The 27,934-nt window shown below is 31.1% G+C and overlaps 1 protein-coding gene and 2 long non-coding RNA genes across 4 annotated transcripts; 2 read left to right on the top strand and 1 right to left on the bottom strand.

The window, feature by feature from the left end:
* Nucleotides 1–4,797: 4,797 nt before the first annotated feature.
* On the bottom strand, nucleotides 4,798–14,399 carry LOC134711643 (uncharacterized). 2 transcript variants are annotated; one of them, XR_010106207.1, is made up of 4 exons: nucleotides 14,259–14,399; nucleotides 11,199–11,370; nucleotides 5,688–6,754; nucleotides 4,798–5,117 (listed from the first exon to the last, which is right to left on the bottom strand). It is a non-coding gene; the product is annotated as an uncharacterized LOC134711643 (long non-coding RNA). The 2 variants fall into 2 exon arrangements; XR_010106208.1 differs by lacking the exon at nucleotides 11,199–11,370.
* On the top strand, nucleotides 11,363–12,513 carry LOC134711641 (pescadillo homolog). The gene is made up of 2 exons (XM_063572391.1): nucleotides 11,363–11,605; nucleotides 12,227–12,513. The coding sequence occupies exons 1-2, from the start codon at nucleotides 11,416–11,418 to the stop codon at nucleotides 12,337–12,339; spliced, it is 303 nt and encodes a 100-aa protein (XP_063428461.1). The 5' UTR covers nucleotides 11,363–11,415; the 3' UTR covers nucleotides 12,340–12,513.
* A 3,022-nt stretch (nucleotides 14,400–17,421) lies between the features above and the next one.
* LOC134711644 (uncharacterized) lies at nucleotides 17,422–27,682 on the top strand. The gene is made up of 5 exons (XR_010106209.1): nucleotides 17,422–19,414; nucleotides 22,975–24,066; nucleotides 24,440–24,507; nucleotides 25,064–25,126; nucleotides 26,740–27,682. It is a non-coding gene; the product is annotated as an uncharacterized LOC134711644 (long non-coding RNA).
* Nucleotides 27,683–27,934: the final 252 nt, after the last annotated feature.

Consider the following 27,934-nt stretch of genomic DNA (forward strand, 5'->3'; position numbering starts at 1 on the left):
AGACATTTGAATACTTTAATAATTCTCATCTTCGAAATGAATTGCCGAATTTTGTCATCATTTTCATGACAGACAGTTTTCACTTGACCTCGACCTCATTTCATGGATCAGTGAACAAGGTTAAGTTTTGATGGTCAAGTCCATATTGCAGAAACTATAAGCAATAGGGCTAGTATATTCGGTGTATGGAAGGACTGTAAGGTGTACATGTCCAACTGGCAGGTGTCATCTGACCTTGACCTCATTTTCATGGTTCAGTGGTTATAGTTAAGTTTTTGTGTTTTGGTCTGTTTTTCTCATACTTTATACAATAGGCCTATTATATTTGTTGTATGGAATGATTGTAAGGTGTACATGTCTAGGGGCAGATGTTATCTGACTTTTACCTCATTTTCATGGTTCAGTGGTCAAAGTTAAGTTTTTGAGATTTGGCCTTTTATCTTATATTATATGCCAAAGGTCAACTATATTTGGTGTATGGAAATATTTTATAATCTATATGTCAGGTTTAATTTGACCATGACCTCAATTTCACGGTTCACTGCACAGTGTTAATTAGTTTTTGTGTTTTGGTCTGTTTTTCTTAAACTGTAAGTAATAGGTCACTCTATATGTGTTGTATGGAAGCATTGTTAGCTGTACATGTCTGCCTGGCATGGTTCATCTGACCTTGACCTCATTTTCATGGATCATTGGTCTTTGTTTAGCTATCTTGGTTAATGTTTAGTTTATGTGACAGTTGTAATAAAGCTTTATTCTTAGGACTATCAACATAATATCAATGATTAGTAAAGAAGGAGAGACATTTCAGTGTTTGTACTCTTGTTAACATTGATCTTATCTTCTGCTGTCCATAATTGTAATTGATTCAATTACAGTTTATATGGAAATTTAGGAAGATAACTAAAATTTTAAAAATCAATTTTAACAATTCCATCATTGATATTTTTAGAACAGATTGATATTTTTAGAACAGATATTAGATTCCTATAGGTCAGGAGCCTTTAATTCTATGGTTGTCGTTTGTTTGTGTGTTACATATTTGTTTTTCTATGATTGTTTGTACATAAATAAAATAAGGCTGTTAGTTTTCTTGTTTGAATTGATTTACATTGTCATTTAGGGGCCTTTAATATAGCTGACTATGCAGTATGGGCTTTGCTCATTGTCAAAGGCTGTACGGTGACCTGTAGTTATTTTAAGTATTTGTGTAATTTTGGTCTCTTGTGGAGAGTTGTCTCAATGGCAATCATACCACATCATCTTTTTTTTTATATTTTCCATCTGTAAGAGAACATAACTCTAGATCATTTGAAGTGATCAAAATTCAAACTTGATCTGTGTTTTATATTCATAACCATTGTGTATAAGTTTAATAACATTTAGTTGAGGCCAACTAAAGTTAGAGAACGGAAACTACAACTTCAGGTTTTTTTTTTCATTTGTAAAGGGCCATAACTCAACAACAGTAAATGTGACGCCACCACAATTCAAATAAGATCTGTGTTAGTGATAATAAGCAGTTTGTATATACAGACAGACAAGGGTAAAACTTAATTGCACCCTCAGCTAGAGTGGGGCATAAAAATCCCAAAACTGAAAAAATTAACTTGGACCACTGAACCATGAAAATAAGGTCAAGGTCAGATGACACCTGCTACACCTTACAATCCTTCCATACACCAAATATAATAGACCTATTGCCTATAGTATCTGAGATTTGGATTTGACCACCAAAACTTAACCTTGTTCACTGATCCATGAAGTGAGGTCGAGGTCAAGTTAAAACTGTCTCACTGGTATGAGGATCCTGCAAGGTATGCACACACCAAATATAGATATCATATTACTCATAATAAGAGAAATTAACATTACAAAACATCTTAACTTTTTTTTCAAGTTGTCTCTGAACCATGAAAATGGGGTCAAGGACAATGGGCATGTGACAGATAAAAACTTCAAAATATATATACTAACTATAAAGCATCCAGGTCTTCCACCTTCTAAAATATAAAGCTTTTGAGAAGTTAGCTAATGTCGGCACCGCTGGATCACTATTCCTATGTTCAGCTTTCTGCTATAAAGCTGCAGGCTTGACAATAACCATTACAAAAAGTCATAACATTTTTTTAAGTAGTCACTGAACCATGCAAATGAGTTCAAGGACAATGGCCATGTGACAGATGAAAACTTCCTTACATAAAGCATCTATATACAAAGTATGAAGCATCCATGTCTTCCACCTTCTAAAATAAGTTAGCTAATGTTACCGCTGCCGGATCACTATCCCTAATGTTCAGCTTTCTTCTACAAAAGTTGCAGGCTTGAGTAAAAAATCTATTGAACAGTTCGTACAAGTTTGGACATTATTCTAGCTTGATAATGGTTGAATTTGGATTGTGAATTTTTTTTTGACAAAATATAGGTTTCTGAAACAGGATAAACATGGTAAAACAACATAAAATTTTATTTACCTAGAATGGTCTGATATAAAAAATCTTACAATGATGGTTACATTCAGCATGTAAAAACTAGTTTCAATTGATTAATTTTCTACCCTTCAAACCTTGATATGGACTAATTTAAAAACAGGTACAAAAATAAAAAATCTAAATGCACAATAAGATTCAGTATATCATACAGTTGCAAAATAATTCAATTTTTGGTGATATTGAACAATGTTTAATTCTGAACCCATTTGACCAAAATGTAGACCAACTTAAATACTGTGAAATTGAAGATTTCTTATTTTTGCACAATACTCTGCACTTGAAACTTTTCCAATATTTGAAAATTCAAAAAAGAAAAAAAAGTATGACTCCTTAAAAAAATCCCCCAAACTTTTTGAACCCCCTATTTTCTTGAAGTGTTTACCCCAAAACTCAATCCCAGCCTTCCTTTGAGCAATATTGAACAATTTCAGAGAGATTCATACACTTACACCCAAGTTAATGTCGGGAAACAACAAACTACTTGTTTTTGGAGTATTCTTACAACTTGCTAGTAATTAACTTTTTGTCATTTCTACATATAAGGAAGTTCATGAATGCAAAATTTCCTTTTTGGGGTTACTTAAGAAGTGTCTTTTTTTATATTTAAATTTTGGCCATGGCCTATCTGCCCATTTTAGACTTATGATTTTTTGTTTTCCCTTTGATATCCTTACTTAGTACAGATAGAAAGGACAAGGTTAACTTATGGCACAAAATGGCCTAAAACATCAACTTTATCATAAAACACCAAAAATGTTTCAATTTGGTTCATAAATGGGTATATTTCAAAAGTCTATATGCTAAATATATCAGTTCTTTTCATAAAAGTACATAATATTCTCCAAAGTAACCCCGTGTTGGACATATTGTCAAAATATGATGATTTTATGCATTTTTTCAGATCTAAAAGCTTAAGAAACACCTTGGCCGCCACCTACGATCCAAAATGTGTTGTAACCAAAATATTCCAATTTTGATATAGATTTTATCAATATAAAAACTTTTTGGATCGTAGATGGTGGCCAAGGTTAATTATACCAAAAAAAATCCAAATTATGGAAAAAGTACCAAAATTGACCTTTAATAACAAGAGTTCACACACTGAAATGTCTCACCTTCTTTACTAATCATTGATATTATGTTGATAAGCCTAAGCATAAAAAATTATTACAACTGTCACATAAACTTAACATTAACCAAGATAGCTAAATAATGAACCATGAAAATGAGGTCAAGGTCAGATGAACCATCCAAGGCAGATATGTTCAGCTAACAATGCTTCCATACAACAAATATAGTTGACCTATTACATATAGTTTAAGAAAAATAGACCAAAACACAAAAACTTAAAACTGTGCAATGAACCGTGAAATTGAGGTCATGGTCAAATAATTTGTTTGTCACATATACAAATTATATACTCGGAGAAATATTAATAGGAATACTATTGTTCATTTCTAATGATACACTCCCAATGGCATTATGGTATGTACTTGAAATTATGGCTCCGGTTGAAGTATCTGAAAGACAAGATTATGTAAAATTATTATTTTTTAGCATAAAAATGTTTTGAGGAAGGGAAGACAAATTGTTGTTATTGTTTAACACCATTATATTCAAAATAGATTAATTAGAGTTCATACCCCGACAAATAAAAAAAGACTGCAATACATTTAGGTATAAAGTGCAAGTGATGAAGTGAACATATTTATCTGTAGTAAAGATAGTTTTCCCTCGATTTAATTTTAGTTGAAACTGTTCCCTTGGCTGCTATGGGAAGGCAATCTGGTTTATTTTCTCATTAGACTACAGTGGATTCACTTATTTTTGTGGGTACCAATTATTGTAATTTGAGAAAAAAAAACATTTTTTATGGATATTTGATTTCACAGTTTTCAAAAAGTCTGAAGGCCGTACGGTGACCTATAGTTGTCTCATTGGCAATCATACCACATCTTATTTTTTATATACAGCCCTACAGAAAATTTGAAATTGTTTAAATTAATGGCTCACCTGTTATAAAATTACCATCCCACAAATAATAATGATGCCTTTGTAATGAAATACATGAATTTACATGGCAAGGACAATTATTTTTTCTAAAGAAAAGCAGTAAACTGTATAACAAATCGGATTTTTTAAAAAGAATTTGTATACTCTACCATCCAACAAGGTGCTAAGGGATAAAAATTCTTTTTCAAATTATGTCAATGAAAAGCTCTCTTATTGAGAGAAAATAAGGTTTCAATATTGTGCTATAATATTGTTTTTCCCCTGGCAATTAAACTGATTATCTTACCAGATATTTTTCCAACTGCCTTGGTAACTGTCCCAATTATTATATCTCTATCCTCAACACTTACACGAAGTTCAAAATACATTTCTTTGTATATCACATGAATTCTAATTGGCTGATATAAAATATTTCTTTCTACATGTAGTGTGTTACTGACTACATAGCTTAAGTTTCTGTCTTTGAATACCAGGAATTCTTTGTGCTCCAGTTACGTTAGATGGTTGTTTTCTTTGTAAGACTGTACAATAACTGAAGCCATAGTTATCACATGTTAAGAGTCCATTGTATTTGTACCATCTGCACAAGATACTTTAAATTCATTTGTTCACCTAGAAAATAAAAATAATTTACTGTCATTTTAATACAAACAAGTAGAATCGATTGCTTACTAAACTATTATTCACTAGTACCCACCATTTTTAATATTCTTTAAACAGGAAGCTAAAGAGCAATGGGTATGAAATTGCATCACAAGTTATAGCATGCTACATGAATGTTCATAATAGGTCTGATTACAAATTATTCCCAACTAAGAGTCTGGAAACGGTCATATTTGCCAGTCTTGTTCAGACCTACTGTAAGCCTAGATTAAAACAGTACACATCCCTCTTTTAGAGATGATGGGGGTGGGGTGGGGTGTATAATAAATCCCCTGAAGAATTCAAAGCTGAAGCTATATTCTGATTAAGAAAAGGATAAAAAAGGATTAAGATATTATAAGGATCAGACTGCACAGAAGTCCATAATACTAATACTATGTCAGAACATTTCTAAAGAGATTTTCAGAGATTTTATATTATATAAGTAAATTATTGCATAATTAAAAAAAAACTATTCAGTCAGTATTGTAACCTCTGTTTAACAAAATAAAACCACCACATCATGGTTTTATAACTTACATTGAAACATCCTTTGAGTTTTTGAGATCTTTTTGCAAACTGGAGATAATATTTCTTTGCTGTGAAATTTTACCAATGAGCTCCTCTCTTGACATGAAGCAATGCTTATAGTTGAGCGATAAGTAATTTGGAGTTTCACCATCACTTAGCTTTTTTTTTCTTTTCAAGTCTTCCTTTTCGTGCCCAAAGAATGCGTCAAAGTCGAGAACATGACGAGCATCGGATATATCTGTTTCCTTGCACTAGCAACAAACAACTGACACTGCGAACTGTTGAAGAGTACATGTAAGTAAGAGTTCCTTTTATAGCACCAAAATCATGTTCTTTAAAACCTTGACAACTCTCAACATCTGCTTCTTCCTCTATGGTGCTCCCCATGGGAGTAATACTTGTATCTAGTTACTCTTGCTCATAGTTCCCACAACAAACAGTATAAGTCTTTAACTTTGACAATAGTCTCTCTATGCTAGTTATATCGTCATAAACACTCGGTAATCCTAACCATAGATCATGTTCACTGCTTAATTCAATGTTGTGAACATATACCTTAGCTGTAAAATCTCTGCTGATCATTATAGTAGACTTTACCCATACATTTTAAGTTGATGGATAAAGTTCGATAATTTGTAAATTATCCCCTGCAGAATTACATATATATGGTGAAGTTACAATAGTACAAACTGTCTTTTTTAATGTGTCATAAGGGTCTTCTGGTATGTATTCAATTGAAGTTGTTACATACTCTTCTTGGTATCCAAGTTCAATATATTCATGAATAAATTCTTCTGTTTCTTCATCCAAATAAAGATCGGCAACTATCTGGTTGTCTGCCAAATATGAATGATCCAAGGCGACTGAATGCACATGATCAAATGCGACTGAATTGACATTGTTGCATATATTTATAAGTTCTCCTATTTCAGACTGCAAAAGATCTTTATCATGTGTATGGTCTGTCTGAATTATTTCAGTTTCAACTTTGTCTTTTCGTAATTTTCCAGTTCCACGTCTTTTCCTGTGATACGGCACATTCTGCCTTTTCTTCCTCTTAGGCATTCTACAAAACACTGAAGAAAAAAAAAAAATCCATGACATATTAAAAATAATTACTGATCATTAAATTGCATTACAATGTATTATATAATATTAAAAATTATGATGTATTCACTGAAAACATTTGATTAGAACAAACAATTAGTAAGCACTCATATTCATAAACCTAAAATAGTATTCACTGTACAACAAATTATATTTCAACTACATATAGTTCAGTGTGTCTTAACCTTCCACTTGCCGAGGCTACTTTAAAATGTAATTAGCAAGTACTTATACTTGGGAATTCAAGCTCAACTTATATTGTAGTCATCTGCTTTTGAAGTGTCAATACCACATGAATATTAAGTCTGCAGATGTTGTTTCTATGTGCAGTTTTCATAAACAATGAAATCCTAGTGCCTAATCTGTATATCATATTGACCATTGACACTTCATAGGGAGCTGTATGCTAAAACCTTTTATGAAACCCTGACTGCAGAGATATTTGTTTCTTGGCATGTCAGAAATTAATGTGGGTATAAATCATTTTTTTTCTAATATAGGATCGGATTTCTCTATATTTTTCTATAAATGAACTTTATCATATACCTAAATGAACAAGAGTGCACACGCTGAATTGTCTAGCCTTCTTTACTAATCATTGATATTATGGTGATAGTCCTAAATATAAAGCATTATAAAAACTGTCACATAAACTAAACATTTACCAAGAAAACAAAACATTGATCAATAGAACCATGAAAATGAGGTCAAGGTCAGATGAACCATGCCAGGCAGACATTAACAGCTAACAATTCCTCCATACAACAAATATAGCTGACCAATTGCTTATGAATTAAGAAAAAAACAGACCAACACACAAATACTTCACACTTAATTAGCAAAAAACCATGGTCAAGGTCAAATAAAACCTGCATAACAGACAAATACAATGTAGATCATAAAATATTTCCATACACCAAATATAGTTGACCTCATGCATAAAGAATTAGATAACATAGACCAAAACTCAAAAACTTAAAACCACTGAACAATGAAAATGATGTCAAGGTCAGATGACACCTGTCAGCTAGACATGTACACCTTACAATCATTTCAAACACCAAATATAGTAGACCTATTGAATATAGTATGAGAAAAACAGACCAAAACACAAAAACTTAACTATAACCACTATATGTTTATCAGTCTTCAAAATTAATGAATTGAACTCTCAACATTCCTATCCATTTGTGAGATATTCCTTACGAACACAATGTTCAACACTTATGATCAGCTATGTCCTCAAACAAAACTCCAATTTAAACCATGGTATTGAAATGTTACCTAAATCACCGTCTTCTGCGTGGACAAACTTTACACTTATATGTATCCTACTTGCGGGAGATGTCCAATTGAACCCAGGCCCATCCATATATCCATGTGGATACTGTGAAGTGCCAGTTACTTGGGAACACAAACATGCAATATGTTGTGATGAGTGTAGCATTTGGTACCACTCAGACTGTCTGGAACTTAGTGCCTCTAAACTACGTAACATACAAAATATTAATGTGTCTTGGATATGCTGTAAATGTAGTACCCAAAATGTGGGGAGCTTCACATACCATTCTTATGAACTAGAAACATCAAATCAATTTAGCATACTCAGCTCAGTATCATCATTACTGTCCACAGACTCTATGACAACAATACCATCAATTGACTCTTCATTCAGTCCATCAGTATTTAGTAGTCCAAAACCAAGAATACTTAGTAGCACAACTGAAGAATCACCATCAAGAGCCTCAAAATCAAAATCAATCAGTGGCCTAGAACATAAACAACAAAACCTCAGAATCCTTATGATAAACTGTCAAAGCATCAGAAATAAACGAACAGAACTAAATGAAAGCGTCGAATACATAAAACCTGATGTCATCATAGGGTGCGAATCTTGGTTAGCAAACGAACACCGAACTGCAGAAATCTTTCCAAACTACTACACAAATTAAAGAACTATGGAATTGATGGTAATACAAATGCATGGATTGAATCATTCCTAATGCAACGCCAACAGCGAGTTATCGTCGAAGGAGAATTTTCTTCATCTTGTTCCGTCGACTCAGGGGTGCCCCAAGGAACTGTCCTCGGTCCCCTTCTTTTTCTATGTCATATTAATGACTTGCCGCTATGTGTAAAATCACAAGTACGTCTGTTTGCCGACGACTGCCTCCTGTATAATACTATCGAGACACCACAGGACCAACTCCAAATACAGAAAGATCTAGATTCACTTGACAACTGGGCAAAGGAATGGGGTATGCGTTTTAATGCCAGTAAATGCTATGTCATGTCAATTCACCGTAGCAGGTCCCCGCTCACATACAGTTATACACTAAGTAACCACATATTAGAGCAGGTCAATGAAAATCCATACTTAGGTGTAATTATTAGCGATAATTTGAAATGGTCATCACAGATAAACAAATTCTGCAACAAAGCCAATTCTACACTTGGATTCATCAGACGGAACCTTAAACACTGCAACAAACATTTTGAGGAAACTGCCTACATCTCGCTAGTTCGATCAGTCTTAGATTACTCAGGCACTGTATGGGACCCATACCTACAAAAAGACATAAATCGCATAGAGAACATACAAAGAAGAGCAGCTAGATTTGTTTTCAAAGACTATAGACGTACCAGTAGTGTCACTTCCATGATGAAAGACCTTGGTTGGAAACCTCTTGTGGAACGAAGACGAGAACAACGACTGGTACTACTGTATAAAATAGTGAACGACCTGGTAGCCATCCCCACTGAACATCACATAGAATTTAATACTAGACCATCCAGAACTTCTAACGTCAAACAAATAAAACTTTTATCAGCAAATACTGACATTTACAAACATTCTTTTTTTCCACAAACTATCATTGATTGGAACTTACTACCAAATGCTGCCGTGAACTGTAAAACTGTGGAAAGTTTTAAGGCAGTTATATCGCGCGACTAGACATCAGTGGCGCACACACATTCCCTGGATAAGTTTTACTCAGTATTTTGAGTTCATTTCCAGTACTATACAGATACAGATACAGACCATGAAAATGAGGTCAAGGTCAGATGACACCTGACAGTTGGACATGTACACCTTACAGTCCTTCCATACACCGAATATACTAGACCTATTGCTTATAGTATCTGAGATATGGACTTGACCACCAAATCTTAACCTTGTTCACTGATCCATGAAATGAGGTCAAGGTCAAGTGAAAACTGTCTGACGGGCATGAGGACCTTGCAAGGTACCCAAATACCAAATATAGTTATCCAATCACTCATAATAAGAGAGAATTTAACATTACAAAAATTCACCCCTTTTTTTCAAGTAGTCATTAAACCATTAAAATGAGGTCAAGGTCATTGGACATGTGACAGACGGAAAGCTCGTAACATGAGGCATCTATATACAAAGTATGAAGCATCCAGGTCTTACTTTCTTAAATATAAAGCTTTGAAGGAGTTAGCTAACGCCTCCCCTGTAGCTTTTGCTCCCACCGCCAGATCACTATCGATATGTCAAGCTTTCTGCAACAAAAGTTGCAAGCTCAACAAAAATGACAGCTATGTGATGGTTGGGTGACTTTATTTGTGATTTTATTTGCGAGTCATACTGTTTTGATTCAAAAAAAAATAAATTCTTGTTAATAATTGCTGAATTTATATATATTTTTTTTTGGTTATAGTAAATGTTTTGTTCAGATAAAACATAAGTATATATATAACTAAATGTTAGTTGTTTAGCAGGGTAAAATTGTTTGTGCGAACCTTAATATTTACATGTACAAGGGAGACAATCCAGTGTTAACAGCAACACCTACAGAATACAGAACAGAACCAAAATCAGAAACATTACGCTAAATGCAAGCAGGTGCAGATCCAGCCATTTAAAAAAGGGGGGGGGTTTCCCATCCCAGAGTAAAAGGGGGGGGTTCCAACTATATGCTCCCATTCAAATGCATTGATCGGCCAAAAAAAAGGGGGGTTCCAACCCCTGGAACCCCCCTAGATCCGCCACTGGCAAGGTTGTCTTCATGGACAGCCGAGTTGACATATTTTTCAGTAGGATTTGGGTCCAATTGGGGTAGTCCTATTTGTTTCGAAGTTGAGTTGTGTTAAATTTCTATCCAAAGGCAAAGACACAAAGCCCATGAGCCTTTAGCTGTTTAGCACTGTCCATATAATTATGACGTCTTGGAAGGCTATTTTAAATTTTTGCTTTCATGTGAAAAAAAAATATAAAAGCCTTTCAAGATGTCATAATTATTTTGACTATTAGGGTATGTTGGGTCTATGTTAGCACTATGATTCATGAATCAAACTCAGTTTACTTTAAAAAGCTTGATAGGTTTTATGTTACACATAAATCATACAGTATTTGTTCTTAAAGAGAATACTAGTATGCCATACCATTCATTATCTCTCGTTTTTCTAAATATTCTCAATTCATCAATCAGATGAAATCATTCTGTATTCTGTGAAGTCGAATTTTTAACTGGGCGCAGCCATTTTTAAGAAAGATTGTATCGAGCTGTTTGATTGGTCATCTGTCAGCTTATCCAATGGTAAATGGTTTTACAGACTGCAACATAAATAATAAACAAATGCACATGGTCACAGTTTCGGAATGACAACAATAACAGCTACACTTCATTTAAAGACAGGGGGAAAGAAGGATTTTTCTTACAGCTGCCTCAATAACGAAGGATATGTCTCTCTCACTGAAATACATAAATCATCTGTTATCTTACAACAAAAACTAAACACTGAGTTGACAACTCTTGTAGAAGAAGAAAAATCAAAGCTTTCCAAATTAGGTATTCTTTTTTTGAAAACTGTAGAAAGCCATTTTTAATGAAGATCTCTGTTATATTAAATTTTTAATCTGATATCTGGACTCACAAATGAATTGGATTCATTAAGTATCAAACTCACATCTGAACTACATGTATGAAAATGGAGTTATATGTAGTACCTTCATACCTGTATCTTCAGGTCCTTAAATAAGCTAATGGCTTCTACCAGAGACATATACCCTATAGTGGGTAATTTTGCAGTGTGTAAATTTTTAATCGCGAAATTTTACAGCCGCAAAATAACCTGCTACAAGGTAATACAATTTTAGTATATGTCTCTGCTTCTACTGAACCCTCATCTTAGAATTTCGTAATGCATACGTATTTAGGTGTATGCCGCTTAACAATTAAAATGAACTGATAAATTTATGCAGGTTTCAATTTTCGCAATTTAATTAAGACGTGATTTTACTAAAATTTATCAAAAATTGCTAACCAAAAAAGAGTTGGCTGTAACTGATAATACAGCATTTACATAAGTATGCTTAACTATATCTACAATTATTCTTTTGAGTATATAGTTTATATTATTATATTTCAGAATTTGCCATATAGTTTCTTTAACATACAATTTTTTGATAGGTGGAAAGTCTGCAGATACTATTAAAGATGATGAGGAAAATGATGATGACGATGATGAAGATGAAGAAGAAGATGAATTATCTCCTCCTGATCAAAAGAGACAAAAAACATAACATGACTTATTTATATTGTATTTTATAAGATGTTCTCATAGTCTAGATGAAGTTTGATACTGTACATGTATAACAATCAAATGCAATGAAAAATTTCATATAATTTGAATTTTTTAATTACTGTACCTTCACATCATATTTTATGCAGCCTATTAAAATTACCTATTATATTATGATTTAGAAATTTTAATTTTTAAATTTTAAATGTTATATCAGAAAAGTAGACAGGCATGGCATTGATGCCCCTTTTCAGCTCACCAGTCTTATACCATGTATACCATCACTTGGGATCTGTCGTAGTCTTAAGCTATTTAAAGAATCTTCTCCTCTAAAACTACTGGTCCAAATACCTTCAAACTTAAACTGAATGTTCCTTTTGGTATCTAGTATGTTAAATATCTCTGAATTTTTTATCCATCAATAAACATGGCCATCATGGCTTCGAACAAATAGGTCAAATGCAGTTTTTGTCATATATCTCAAAAAGTAAAGCATTTAGAGCAAATCTAATCTGACAGGTGTTCAATTTTTGTCAGATCAAGATTCATCAGCACTGGCAGTCTGATATTTTCAGATGAACCGAACAACACATTACTTGGTTAGGATTTCTTTTATTATCTTGAATATACAAATAAGCTTACATGACCGTAATTGTCAATTGACCCCTTAATGAGTTATTGACCTTTAAAGACCTTTTTTATGTTTTGTTCATCTAGTTTGCCTACTTTAAATAATCCTCTCCTTTGAAACTGCTGAATCAATAAGATATTTTGTACCATAACTTAGACCTGGACAACCAACTTAATGCTTATACAAGTTAAAAAAAACACCAACTGTGAACATGGTCTTTATACCAGTCACTAGCAAAAGGCTTTAAGTAAGAGTTATATGACACAACAAAAATGCACTAGTGTTGGTACCTAACACCTTGGCAAAAATAAATTTGGCTCCTTTGATTTTCATAAATTTTGACAAAACATTTACTAATTGACCCTTTGACAAAAATATAAAAATATTACCTTGAACCACAAACTTTCTAGGAATATTTTCATTAGATATATTGCAATTTGACAAACACTTATTTTTATCATGAGAAGCTAAATATTTCCTTAACAATATCTAGTTGATTTTTACAGAGTTATCTCCCTGTAGTGTTAGGTACCACTTTTAACATCTTTTAAAATAATAAAAAATTGTAAAATCACCACCAAATTTCTGAGGGTGATATTGCCCTAACTTTCTTTTGGCTTTTACTCAGACTTTGGCAAATCCCCCAAATTATATATTCCATGAATAGAGACTATAGAAAGTCAGGTTTAAAAAAGAAGAAGTTTCCAGATGGTAGCTTGTGATTCCATTGATTGGTTGGAATTAAACTTACTTTTTATTGTCAAGATGCACAATATTGAAAATATTCAACTCAAATGCAAAATGTGTACTCGTGTATGGAGCAGAAAGATAGAAAACAACTTAAACAATGTTTTCAAGACTCCAAAGGTATATTAACTACTGCCTAAAGAGAATCATGAACATCAGATTGTTTGACAAAATAAGAAATGAAGACCTATTATGGAAAAGAGCTGACATTTAATCAAGAAAAGATAATGGGTATGGATAGGCCACATACTGTGACATTCAGAAAACCAACAAATAGCATTACATAGTAGGCACTTAAATGTAACCCTATGGAAAAAGAAACAGAGGAACCCCAAGAAGCACCTCATCCAACCTACTCAAAGATCAAACTCTTGTATTTATTAGGACCTCACAATCATGCAAAGGTAGACTTATACATGTACTTAATTTTGAAACTTTTAAAGTGTTTGTATTTATGTTTTCAACTAAGCTAACCCAAATATCAGTTGTAATGCACTTGATAATTGAAATGTTTTGGCCAAGATCATGCAAGGTTTACTTACATCCTAATGCTGGTTCTTAGCGTATCATGTTTTAGGTTTTACTGTTCATAGATTAAAACTTTCCCTTCAGGGCAATTCTGAAAGATATGAGCAAAATTCTGTTGCACAATTTTTTGAAACACATTTGTCAGGTTAAAATACTTTTCTACACAGCCAGTTACTCTAGTGTGAAGTGAGTAGATTTTAGTGTATAGATTTTATTACCTGTTTGATCATGTGATCAACAGGTTAGATTTTGGCTCCAAATCAGTTTTTATTTGAACTTTACATGGACAAAGACCTATATTTTTTCCTTCAACTTTTTGGGGACATGAAATATTTTTGAAAGTTTAAAAGTGAGTATTTGAAGGTATTATTATTTATTGGTAGTTATTATTAATTGCTTCAATGTGATTTGTTTTGAATTTTAAACTTCCAGAAAATTACTTTTGAAGAATTGAATGATTTTACAAATTTTTCATACAGAATTAGGTTGGATGTGAAACAAAGTTATCAAGTTGATTGATTTACATGAGATTCAAAATGTCTGCAGGTCAAAAGTTACATGTATGTCATGAATTGTTTTATATTTCATGTTTCTTTTTCAGTTCTTGGACACTGAACTTGCAGATATCTAAAATCTAGATTGGTATTCAGATGCATTTAGGAAAGCCAGCCAGTATATCAACTTTTTTATACAAATGTGTTGATTTCTCCCTATGGTAGACCAAGTGTATATAGGTATAGTCAAATAGCTTATTTAAAATTTATTCAAACTTAGTTTATTTTAACCACCTGGATAACTTATTTAATTCATTAATATTTTAGACAGATATATAGCAACTGAATTACTTTGTTTGCTGTTGAATTTCTCCAATATTTCTTTTAAAGAAATTTTCTCAGATTTGATTACCGGTACCATTATATTAAAATTGGTATTCATCTCTGATAGAGCTAGTGCTACATTTTAAAAGAAAAACAAAGGATAACATAAATATTTGGTGGGATATTTTTATTATTGAAATAAATGTATAAGAAATTAGATGAAATATAGCATTGATTAAAAGAGATGTATGACTATCTTAGATTGAATAAGCGTTTTATAAAGAACTATAAATAATATGTTTCAGAGGAAACAAAAAACCGAGCAGAGAGTAGTGGTGGACTACCTTAGAGAGTAATGTGTATAGCAAGACAGCTATCTCTGTGGTTACTAGAGTATGGTAAGAACCTCATCTATACTTGGTGAGTATTGTTTTTGTAAGTTAAAAATCATGCATCAGGATAAAATAATTTTTGAATTTTATCATCATGATGAAAATGAAATACAGGGTATACATCGAGGCAGCAACCCATGAAAATAAATAACCAGTCATCTTCAGGTCTACAACTATGTACTGATGTTTATACAATAAGTGAAGTTGTAAATCATCCAGTCTTACAGAGTTGTGAAAAAATATGAACAGACTACAAAGAACTTACCGTATGTGAACATCAAATTCTGACAGGCACATGAGCATGTTGCAGGGCTATAAAACATGTCTTTTTTTTATATATATATATCAAAGATCAACCGTAGTAATGGGTACATCATTTCATTATGAACTTTTATTGAAGGGGTTTTGATTTCAAATTCCTTTATTTCAGTTCTTTAAAAAAAAAATACCAAATGCAATTAGCAAACAAAATTTTTAAAATTTGATTTTCCACTTGGAGAAAAATGTCGCTGTTATATTTCATTTAACACAACCTCATTGGCCTTTTACCATTATTTCAGTTGCCCTGGTAATTTTTCAAATTTTTATAAGTGAATGAAAGTTGTTTTGATGAAGTTTACCTTTAAACAATGGGAGATAACTTTGAACAATTTGAAAACTCAGTGGTTACTTATATTAGGGAGAAAAAATTGGAATATAAATTAATATACTTTTCCTACATTTAAGCAACAATGCCTTCTTCATAAATGCTTAGTCCTTTAAATTTTACTCAGTTGTGTCAAGTATATGTCAATTCTAAAATATTCTCCACAATTTTTACTCGTGTCAGTCCAGCTCAATTAATTTTGATTTTAAATTTTACTTAGTTTATCAATTATTTTTCAAGACATGATAAATTTATTCAAAAAGGTGTATGCTTTTTCCGTTATGTGGTTTTCATTTGAAACAAATGAAACAAAATTTTATTATAATGGTTAAAATTAAACCAAGACATTATATTTCTGTTTTCAAATGTTCCTTTTTTAGTGTCTGTGGTATTCATATTTGATAACGAAGATATAGAAATACAGAATTGCTTTAAATAACATAACCCTTAGCCATGCTTTCATCAACAATACTTTTTTGATTTTCCATGAAAATAAGGCAATGATGTAGGATGCCATTCTAACAAAACACCACAGCATGGAGACCCTCAACCACACACTAACATGTCAAATGTGTATCCTACATCTTAAAACAGATAGCATTTTATTATTGTTCAAAAACAAGAACTTTCATTATTTTTTTTACTCATTTCAACTCTGTAGAGACTATGTCACTAACATTGCACTTTGACTGAAACACGAAGACAAACAACGTTTTTATTGAAGTTAAATGGCACGAGTGACTAGTGTCGAATTGGTTGAGGATATGGAAAGCAAATTGTCATTGTTGGTAGTTTTATGGGCCTTGAGTCACAAAGAACCTTATGTACGTTAGTTCAATGCATTATCAATGCTAAACATCTGATTGACTTTGACTGAAGACTTTATTTTTAGTTTCTGCAGAGTATAAATGAGTTTGATCAAAACACAGTAAAGCATATTCTAATTGTTAAGGAGATTTGATTTCAATATTTGATAAATTGTTCACCATTTTCTTCTATTGGTAGCAAGGCTTAGGGTTATGTACTAGAATACACTTTTTTCCCTAATAGATTATCGCGGTTACTCAATAAACATTAAAGAATCCACCAAATTTGTTAAGCTAAGCTTGAGGTTGATATCATGATAGACACACTAAGTAGAGATAAAAAAAAGTTTAAAGCTTGAAATTGTTACTAAAATTACATAATTATTTTGTATATTTTAGCCAGCTTCCATTCACCTTTTAAAATTATGAAAAAAAACCATTTAGAATATTTATGTCATGATTAAGACAAAAAAGCATTCCTTTTCTTTTAAATTTTTTAAAAAAGTTATAAAATGAAGTCATATAAATTTGCTGTTAGCAGCCAGTTTTGTTAAATTTTGTAAAAATGAGCTAAAAAAAATCCTGATGTTTGATTGTCTTCCAATTCAATCTTATTTTGTCCTGCAACATTCAGTTCACCCATAGTAGCTTAGGGTTGCTCAGCTTAGTCAGATATTAAAAAAAAGAAGGATATGTTAAAGTACAAAAACAAAGAAAATTGGAGCCACCACAAAGAACACTTGCTGACAGATTTTGCACACAAAAATCTTTCTTTCACAGGTAAAACTCAAATGTGTATGCTTCCTCTTTTGACTAGCTTGAGTGCAGTTATTTGAAAGTATAAATCTTATGTTGAAATTTGACAGCAGTAACATTCATTTGCCAAAATTTATTTCATTTTTTATTTCAAAAATAAGGAATAAAAAGATGTGGTATGAGTTACAATAAGACAACTCTCAATCTAAGTCACAATGTATAAAATGTTAAACAATTATAGGCCAAAGAACAGCCTTCAACACGTAGCCTTGGCACACAACAAACAACAAGCTATAAAAGATCCCAAAATGACTAGTGTAAAACAATTATAACAGGAAAACCAACAGTCTAATCTATTTAAAAAAAAAAACACCAACAAACAGCAACCACTCAACAACAGGTTTCTGAATTAGAACAGGTTCATGAAATGCAAATACAAATATTGAGATATTATCAAAAAAGGTTTAAAAGTAACTTCAAAGAATAAAAAATAAGGATGGTTGATCCATTTTACGTTTTTGTTTGTGTAATGTTGTATAAATGTTAATATTTTATTTCAGTGTTCTTCCACAGATGATAATGTATAATTTTGATTTTTGCAGATTGCAGCAGGGGGATGTTACAGTCATAGACGTTGGATAGACTCCGTTGTACTAGGCCAGGGAGGGTAGCGCAAAGTTTCCGCAGCACTATACAATAGTAACAAGATCACTCTACCATGAGCTTGTTAAAGGGCCCGTTTGATGAAAGTGACACCAACATTCTCCAACACTACAGATTTATTTTTTCAGATGCAGCCAGGAGGATGTTTCAGTCATGGACCCGTTTGATAGAAGTGACGCCAACGTTCTCCAACACTACTAATTTTTAAATTTGTATTTATTGCAGATGCAGCTGAGGGTATTTCAATCATAGACTTTAAATATGACTCAATTGTAGCAGACCAGGAGGAGTGGCAAATAGATTTCTGGGAGTCTATATTTTTTAAGGAAGAGACAAAATTTTCTCCAACAAACCACTAATCTTTATTATTTATATCCATTTCAGAGTTCTCACAAAGATGTATAGGTATACAGTATTTATTAATTCTGACTCTTTTTGCATTTTTGTTTGTCTTTAAAAAATGTCATGTGGTATTAATGTCAATGGGATAAAACACACTGAAGAAATCAACTACATTGGAACAGAAATCTTTTGATTGAGAAATCATTGGTACTTGGTGTAATTTGAAACTAAACTCCTTGGAACTTTCTCACAAAATTTTACACATGAAACATCTTTTTTTCCATCTTTTTTTTCCATGAAGCAGCACACAAAATTTTATCAAGTAGATGGTATCCATATCCTAGAACATCTGTGAATGGCTTATTTCTAATAGTACTTCCACAAGTATCCTCAAAATTCAAACAGTCAAGTATAATGATCAACAGAGACATAAAAATGAAGGAAACTAAGTATTTAACTAATTAAACAACGGGTTAAAAAGGACAACACATAACCAAAAGAAATAGTGTACAAAAAACTACACTGAAAACAAAATTGTACATCACCAACCAAAGACCAAGAACGGTCTTAAGACACTAAGCACCAACTCAACCAAAGACTAGGGATGATCTCAGCCAACGAGACCAACCCAACCAAAAACCATGGATGATCTCAGCCAATGAGCACCAACCCAACCAAAAAAACAGGGATGATCTCAGCCAATGAGCATGAAACCAATGACAGGGTGTTCACCAGCCCCTCAGAATAGTAAGTATTGTATATGATATGTGAAGTAATTTACAAATTGGCAAAATTAAATGTTTTTTTTTACATTTATTTTTCCATTTTTTCTATTAAAAATTGTCAAAATGCTACATTAATCTTTGTATGTTTTTTTCCAATTCTATATGGAAAATGTTTAACTTATTGGAAATTTTTACTTCCATTGAACTATTAAAAATAATGAATTAATAGTTTTTTGATAAAACCAAAATTTGGAAATGTTGATTAATTTACTTTTATTGCATGAAATATTTTAATTATTAAATGTGCTAAATGATAAATCAAAAATAACAAATTTCTATTTAAAGCAGATGATACTATGAATTTTTACATTTAAACTGTTCCAAAATTTAATAATGTACCTTTTTGTACAGAAAATATTAAATAAAACAATGACAAAGAATGACTCAGTCTGACAACATGAAAACATCGATATCTTAAATGACCGTTGAGAACAACAACAAAAAATGAGAAGGGGAGATAACTTGTATGAAATGGGGAAACCAATCTGAAGCAGTATTTCAACTAATTGATCCATTTATAATATGATGCCCCAAGATAAGTCATGTATATTTTACCCTAAAGAAAGTTGGGGGGGAGGGGGAGTGCAATGTTATACCAAGGTTATTTCAGCATGGTATGTGATGATGATGTTACCTGATGAAATGAAACCCGTTCACCCAGATGAAAAAGCCTACTCCCCTTCTTTATGGTAAAGAGTTTCTACTGGTAAATTAAGATATATATTTGAATTGCGGTACTTACAAAAAATATGATTGGGTCTAGATTAGTTGAATTACATATTTTTATGATGAGCAATTTGTAAATGTAAAAGTTTTTATCTTTTTAAATTAACATAGAAAAATTATCATTTTGTCCATGATAGCCAAGGACATAACATCTACTTTTTTATTCTGATAATGTTAAGATAGGTATTCAAATATTTAAATATAAAAACAAGTAGAAGTTCCTACATATTATATTCTTGTCCATGGAGAAATTTATGTTTCATTTATTTTAAAACAAATCAACAAAAAATTAGTTTAATAATAATACATGTTTAACCTTTAATTGTATACTTTTATAAATTGTTATTTGGATAGAGAGTTGTCTCATTGGCACTCACACCACATCTTCCTATATCTATTAGATTATAAATTTTATCAACGAAATTTTATGGTTTTGGGAAAAAATAGTCCTTTTAAGTGTGCAATTCATTCATACATTGTAAAATGTAGTTAGTGATTTGAACCCCCCTCCCCCCCCCCCAAAAAAAAAGAAACAATTCATGCATTTAATAGTGATGCACAGTTTATTACTATATATAAATAACTGTAAAAAATATTTTAAAGAATTTAAAAATTAGGAAAAAGTTTGATTTAATTTGATTTCAACATGCAAAAAATGTACCCCATTTATTTACAATTGAACTTAATTTTCATCTGGAATTTAGTTAAATGATTTGTACATAATTGTACCCCGCTTTAAAATAAATGCAACACATTTCTAGCTTTTTACAACAGACTGTCATTAGATCCAATGTTCTATAGATTTTTTTAAGACGTTTTAAGACATTATCTTGTTAGCTTTGTCAGGGATTTTTGGATGGTTGAAAATAGGTTTGCAAAAAAATACATGCCATTTTGTTTGTGGTACTGTAGTAAAAAAAAAATGAAACTTCAGATTTATATAAAAAAAATCATGTATTTTTTGTTTTTTCGATGCATTGTGACTGTCAATTTGGAGAACATTTGTACTTGAAACTAATTAAACACATGGTAAAGTGCATTCAAAGTTTAGTAGCTGAACATAAAGTTTGTTTTGGTAGACTAAGCAAATATCAAATGATCATTTCAGAAATACATTGAGCTTTGAGCGCTGCGTCTCTAGTACTCTTTACTAATATTTAACATAGCTTGCAGTTGGGTCTGGTTGTGTCTCCTGTATTGTATGGTCTTTGGATTGTTTTGTGGTTTTCAAGTATTCAGGATATGGTGTTTTGCATTCTAAGGAATCTTTATATGTAATTCTGAAATGAAATGTATTTGATATTTAACAGTCATTAATATAAAAAAAAATGTTAGTGCATAACACTGCTTTGAACTTTGAATCTGCACAGTAGTTTCGATTTCTCAAAATTATGTTAAAAGAAGGGAATCATATTGTAAAAATTATATCTGGGTAACATTTTCTTAAAAGCATTTGATTGCTAACAAGGTAATCCTTAAGTAAAAGTAATATTTTAAAATTTTTAAAAAATTGGATGGGTCTCTTGTCTGAAATACAATCACTTAATAATGCTTTGACTAAAAGGGGAAAACCATTGTTTTGATAATTTCTTATATCCCCAAAAACCTTCATTCTGAGTTATCCGAAACTATGAACATTTACTAAAGTTATTAAAAGTAATCATTCCTAATATTGTGTGAACATCTCTTTTTTTGCTTCAAGTATCTAAACCTTGGGTTAATTTTCAACTCTCACTACTAAGTTTTCATTCAGACATTTTTACCAATTCTTCCTAAAAGTCCATAATTTTATTTTTGTGAAATCTGAAAATTGTGGTTCACATGAATCCACAAAAGATTTTTAACCCGACAACGATCAAAGAATAATGAATCCACAGTATTTATTTTTTTGCTTACAACATACTTATAATCAAATTTCATAACTTGCTTCAATTTTGATTTTATTATCAGATTCAAATTTCAAGATTCAAAAAATGATTTTTTGGAACAGGCTAATTTTTATGTCCACTTTGTGTCCATTTGCCATAAGCTTTTACTGAATTCACTGTTATTTGATTCTATTTAAAAATTCATTATAACTATTTTGTTAATAATTACCAGAACATAATTTACAACTTGTCTTAATGTGACTTTTAATCACATTTAACAATTGCTCATCATAAATTTTGGACTGATCCTTTGAAATTTTATTTTCAAAAAGATATCCTGGCTAATCCATTATCCAACAGGAATTTCTGAGGGCTTTACTTTTAATGGGGATCCTATTTCAGCCTTATTAGTACAAAGTCGTTTCCCATTAGTTCATAGTATTTCTTGAACTGCTTTATTTTAACAGGGAACCCCCCTTTTTTTTGGCCGATCAATGCATTTGAATGGGGATATATAGTTGGACCCCCCCTTTTATCCCAGGTTGGGACCCCCCCCCTTTTTAAAATGGCTGGATCTGCCCCTGGTCAGTCCATCTCTTTTATTGTCAAGATATCAGTGATTTTCATTCTTTTCCAAAAGAAGTCATTGGAAACAGTTTTACAAAAAACAAATTTTGATATCACCTTTTGGAACAAAAAACATAATTTTTGTAAATGTAAATTTAGGAACTATTTTTCTGCAACTTTTTATTTCAAAAACCAAAATCATCACGTGCAATTTGAATTTTGACAATTATTTTGAATTATAAAGAATCAGTATTTTTATCATTTCTTCGAGTTTAACACTTTTTTAACTACTTTTTGTCTTTCATTCTACATAGTACCTGCTGTACCATATTACATCATATTTGTATTCTTTTCATTTCAGTGTTTCTTGTACTACAAAACTTCACAGAAAGATTCCACACAAGTTAAAGCTGTGTACCTACTAGTATCCATATTGCTAGAGGAAATTACCCCCATTTTCCCAAAAAATTTTAAATAATATTTTTTATCAAAATTTTCAAAGACAGTACAATTTTACCAATTTTGTGTAAATAATCTAGATCTTTGAAAATTCACACAACATTACTTGTTACTGTGGAATGGTATGCTAATTTTTTCCCACTTTTCAGTACTTGGGAACTTGATAATTTTTTCATCTAAAAATTTCAATAGAACGTAACAATTTTTGTTTTTAACCCTTATCTTTGGAACTTCAGAGAGAGTTTGTCAATCTATTGAGGTTGATCATCATTTCCCATTTTTATATTTCCATATATTAAAATTCTAGAATTGACCATTCTACATTGTTTAGGAAAAATTTGCAAAACTCAGCTATTTGAGACTTTGATATTTTTTTTGGAATATACACGACTACTTTGTGCATGATAAGTAAACTATACAAGAAGAGATATTTTATTAAACTATGCTTCAAAATATAAAAAAAAACGTTGGTGATTTATGTGTTTTCGACAATTACTTTACTGTTCTTCTTCATTACATTTGTATAAGTATTTATATATCAGATGTCTGCTAACTCTATATTAGAGCTTTGTAAAAAAAAATATGTAAACAAAGTTCTAAATAATAATTTTAATGGGAAAGCGAAAATCGTGGGGTACCATAAATATTTGGTAAATTTTCAAAATGCAAGTTACTTGTTTAAAAGCACATCTGGTATTTTATATCCTTTTATGAATGAATTTAATAATTTATTTGTATTATACTAGTATATGAGAAAAGCTTTGAACGAAAAAAGAAAATGAGAGATGCTTTAGAACATTTTAGTGACAATTGTATATTTTATTAAATCGAACACAAAGGACATTTCAATTAGTGGATAAAATGGATTCAGTCAGCTGATCAGAACCAAAACCTATGTTGAAAAGCAGATAAAAGCAGCCAAGTTAGCAGCTCCCAGGAAGATGGTTAAATAAATCTTCAACCAAGTCTGAGGCTTTACCAAGAAAATAATAAGGTACATGAACAAGATTTTTTTTAAGTTTAAAAAAAGAATATTTAAATGATGAAATAGAAGTACAACTTTATGGGGAGACTAGAACAATGGACATGAAGATTTTATCATTAAATGGGAGATAATTCATTGTAAAATAGGCAAATGATTTGTGTATTTGAAGAATAAAATATGTTTAAACTTAATGATCTTTTGTGGAGTTGAAATTCAAATCATAAATTTTGTTTTTTCATCTTTTATATTAATTTTACAAACAGTTACTGTCCTTCAAGTTATACATGTACAAATGAAAACTTGTAGTAGGAAATCAAAAGCATGTTAAGTAAATGTTGGAAAAATGAAATTGAATAATAATTTGTTGATTTTAATATTTTAGGTTGTTTCTTTGAAATGTTTTCATGGTGTGGGAATAAGACTTGGTGGTCTGATACAGCTTATATGTAGGTAGGTACCAGTATACTGTTCTGAAAAAGTGAATGAGTTATTAAAAATATTTGGAAATATTGAATGCTTTACTTTAGTCTTGATAGTTTAGAGTTTGTAGTCTACTCTTTCTTTTATCAGTACAAATATATGACTTTGTGTAAATAGTCTACTCTTTCTTTTATCAGTACAAATATATGACTTTGTGTAAATAGTCTACTCTTTCTTTTATCAGTACAAATATATGACTTTGTGTAAATAGTCTACTCTTTCTTTTATCAGTACAAATATATGACTTTGTGTAAATAGTCTACTCTTTCTTTTATCAGTACAAATATATGACTTTGTGTAAATAGTCTACTCTTTCTTTTATCAGTACAATACTACAAATATATGACTTTGTGTAAATTGAAAGATCTAACTCAATTTAGATTGGTTGTTGGATTGCAGTCTGGTCAATTATGTTCTGAACATCTATAACACATATACTGTATAACATATTTCTATATAAATTGCATACAGTATACCAACAGAGATCCTCTAAATAATTGTTATGACTAATGATTTTATATTTCAGGTTAGCATCATGCTTATCCGTAAGGATTGAGGCTGAGAATGGCCATTGGAGCTGACTTTTATGGTAAGAACCAATACATAGATTTATGAACTATTTAGCTGTGAGTATGCAGATAGTCTATATTTTTTATGTTACAAAGTAGATCTTACATTTTAACTTTTCTTAATTTTAACTACAAACATAATCTCAAAGGAGATATCAAGATAAATAAGGGAAACCAAACAATTATATACTTAGAAAATCTTGCTATCTGTTTTAAGTTGTCTTAATTGTCCCCTTATATAAAAATAAAAGAGATGTGGTATGTCATTGCCAATGAAATAACTATCTCACAGAGACCAATGATGCGTATGTAAGCAACTAATGGTCACTGTATGGCTTTCAACAATGGGCAAAACCAACTGCCTGAGTTATAATGAAACAATGAAATAAAAACAAATATGTCAGACACCATCCAACTACTTGTTCGTCAATTCAATATTTTGCTTATAAACCCTTGTGGTTTTTGTCGAGCCTTCGACTTTTTTCGAAAAAGCGAGACTAAGCGAACCTACATTCTGTCGTCAGCGGCGGCGTCAACAAATATTCACTCTGTGGTTAAAGTTTTTGAAATTTTAATAACTTTCTTAAACTATACTAGATTTCTACCAAACTTTGACAGAAGCTTGTTTATGATCATAAGATAGTAGCCAGAAGTAAATTTTGTAAAAATAAAATTCCATTTTTTCCATATTTTACTATAAATGGACTTAGTTTTTTCTGCGTGGAAACAAAACATTCACTCTGTGGTTAAAGTTTTTAGAATTTTAATAACTTTCTCCAACTATCCTGGGTTTGTACCAAACTTGGACAGAAGCTTGTTTATGATCATAAGATAGTATCCAGAAGTAAATTATGTAAAAATAAAATTCATTTTTTCCGTATTTGACTATAAATGGACTTAGTTTTTTTTTCTGCGGGGAAACAAAACATTCACTCTGTAGTTAAAGTTTTTAGAATTTTAATAACTTTCTTAAACTATCCTGGGTTTGTACCAAACTTGGACAGAAGCTTGTTTATGATCATAAGATAGTATCCAGAAGTAAATTTTGTAAATAATTAAATGCATTTTTTCCATATTTTACTTTTAAATGGACTTAGTTTTTCTGCAGGGAACCATTACATTCACTCTGTGGTTAAAGTTTTTAAAATTTTAAAAACTCTCTTAAACTATCCTGGGTTTGTACCAAACTTGGACAGAAGCTTATTTATGATCATAAGATTGTATCCAGAAGTAAAGTTTGTAAAAAGATTACTCTGTTTTTTCTGTAATTTACTTTTAAATGGACTTAGATTTTCTTACAATCATAAAATAGTAACAAGAGGAATATTTTTATTGATTTTTTTCCTCATTGTTGTTGAGCCTGCGATTTACAGCAAAAAAAGGCGAGACACTGGGTTCCGCGGAACCCTTACAAATTTTTACCTCATTATTGTTGAGCCTGCAATTTACAGCAAAAATAAGCGAGACACTGGGTTCCGTGGTACCCTTACAAATTTTAATTTATGTCAACGCATCTCTTCAAAACAAAGTATAAGAACTATTATATGCATCATAAGTGTAATGCTTAGTCAATTATTGCTTTGCAATTAATATTAGTGACAGATTTGTTTAAGAATGTAAATTTCTTTTTCAGGTAACGTTAACTGTGGCTGCATAAGTTATTGTGCGATAAAACTGAAGCAGAAAAGAATGTACTGGTAGTTCAGACAATTTTGTATATGTTTGAAAAAATGTTTTAATTTTTACAAAAAAAAAAAAATTATGTAAAGATTCTCCATTTACAGCATGTTTTAAGTTTTAAGCTAACTTTATTGTTCAGATACCATTCATTATCTCCCCATAATTAAATTTAATTGATAATTAATACTTTGAAAAAGAATGGGAAAAGAACAATTTTACATTTTTACTTGTCGACCTACTTTAGATATCTGTATAATGGTCTATGTATAGTCAAAATATTTCCAGTAGGTTTAGAATGGAGAATCTAAAAAAAAAAATGAAAAAAAAATAAATGTTTTATTGAAATGTATTTTTGGGGTTTTCTGAATGGTTAGATATAAATTATTGTCCAACTTCAATTGTTTTTCGAAAAAAGATTATTACACAAGAAGCATAGTAAAAAAATATCTTGATGAAAAAGGTTGATTGATTTTTTTACGCTAAAAACCATATGTTGGTGGCAATTTTTTATAGGCTGAGAAGGTCTGAGTAATAGGAGAGAATCACCAAGGCACCTAAGAAAAATGCATAAAATTAGTGTTCAATAAAAACTGATATATTAAAGAATGTAAATCAGACAATTTATTGTGTATTTTTGAAGAAGAAAAAGTGTAAAGATTCTCTATTTTCAACCAGATTGGAAGTTGTAGGCTACCTTGATAGTTCCAATCCTGTTAATGATTAATCTGCCCTGTTAATTAGATTTAATTGATATTTTATTATGGAAAGGAAATAAACAAATTTTACAATTTTATTTGAAGACCTGCTTAAGAACTCTTTATAATGGTTCATGTGTAGTCAAAACATTTTCAGTAGGTTAAGAATGGAGAATCTAAAAAAAAAAAAAAAAAGAAAGAAAAGAAAAAAGAAAAAAGAAAAGAAAAAAAATGTAATTTTTGCTTTTTCAAGATTGTTATGTTAGATATATATATGTTTCCAACTTTTTGTTAATTTTAGCAGTGTTTAAGCTAAAAAAAAAATAAAAAAAAACAGAACACCAAAAAAAACCACCACTTTCAGCAGCTCCAAGGAAGATGGTCAATTGAATCTTCAACCAAGTCTGAGGCTATTCCATGAAAAATTAGAAGGCAAGTTTATTTAAGACAAGC

This window comes from Mytilus trossulus, chromosome 3 (assembly GCF_036588685.1).
Source record: "Mytilus trossulus isolate FHL-02 chromosome 3, PNRI_Mtr1.1.1.hap1, whole genome shotgun sequence".
Taxonomy (NCBI): Eukaryota; Metazoa; Mollusca; class Bivalvia; order Mytilida; family Mytilidae; genus Mytilus; species Mytilus trossulus.

What these genes read in the sequence shown, in the direction of transcription:
- LOC134711641 (XM_063572391.1), top strand. Translation starts at nt 11,416, where the DNA reads ATGACAACAATAACAGCTACACTTCATTTAAAGACAGGGGGAAAGAAG. An exon ending in ATCAAAGCTTTCCAAATTAG is followed by an intron (nt 11,606 to 12,226) that starts GTATTCTTTTTT and finishes ATTTTTTGATAG; the next exon opens with GTGGAAAGTCTGCAGATACT.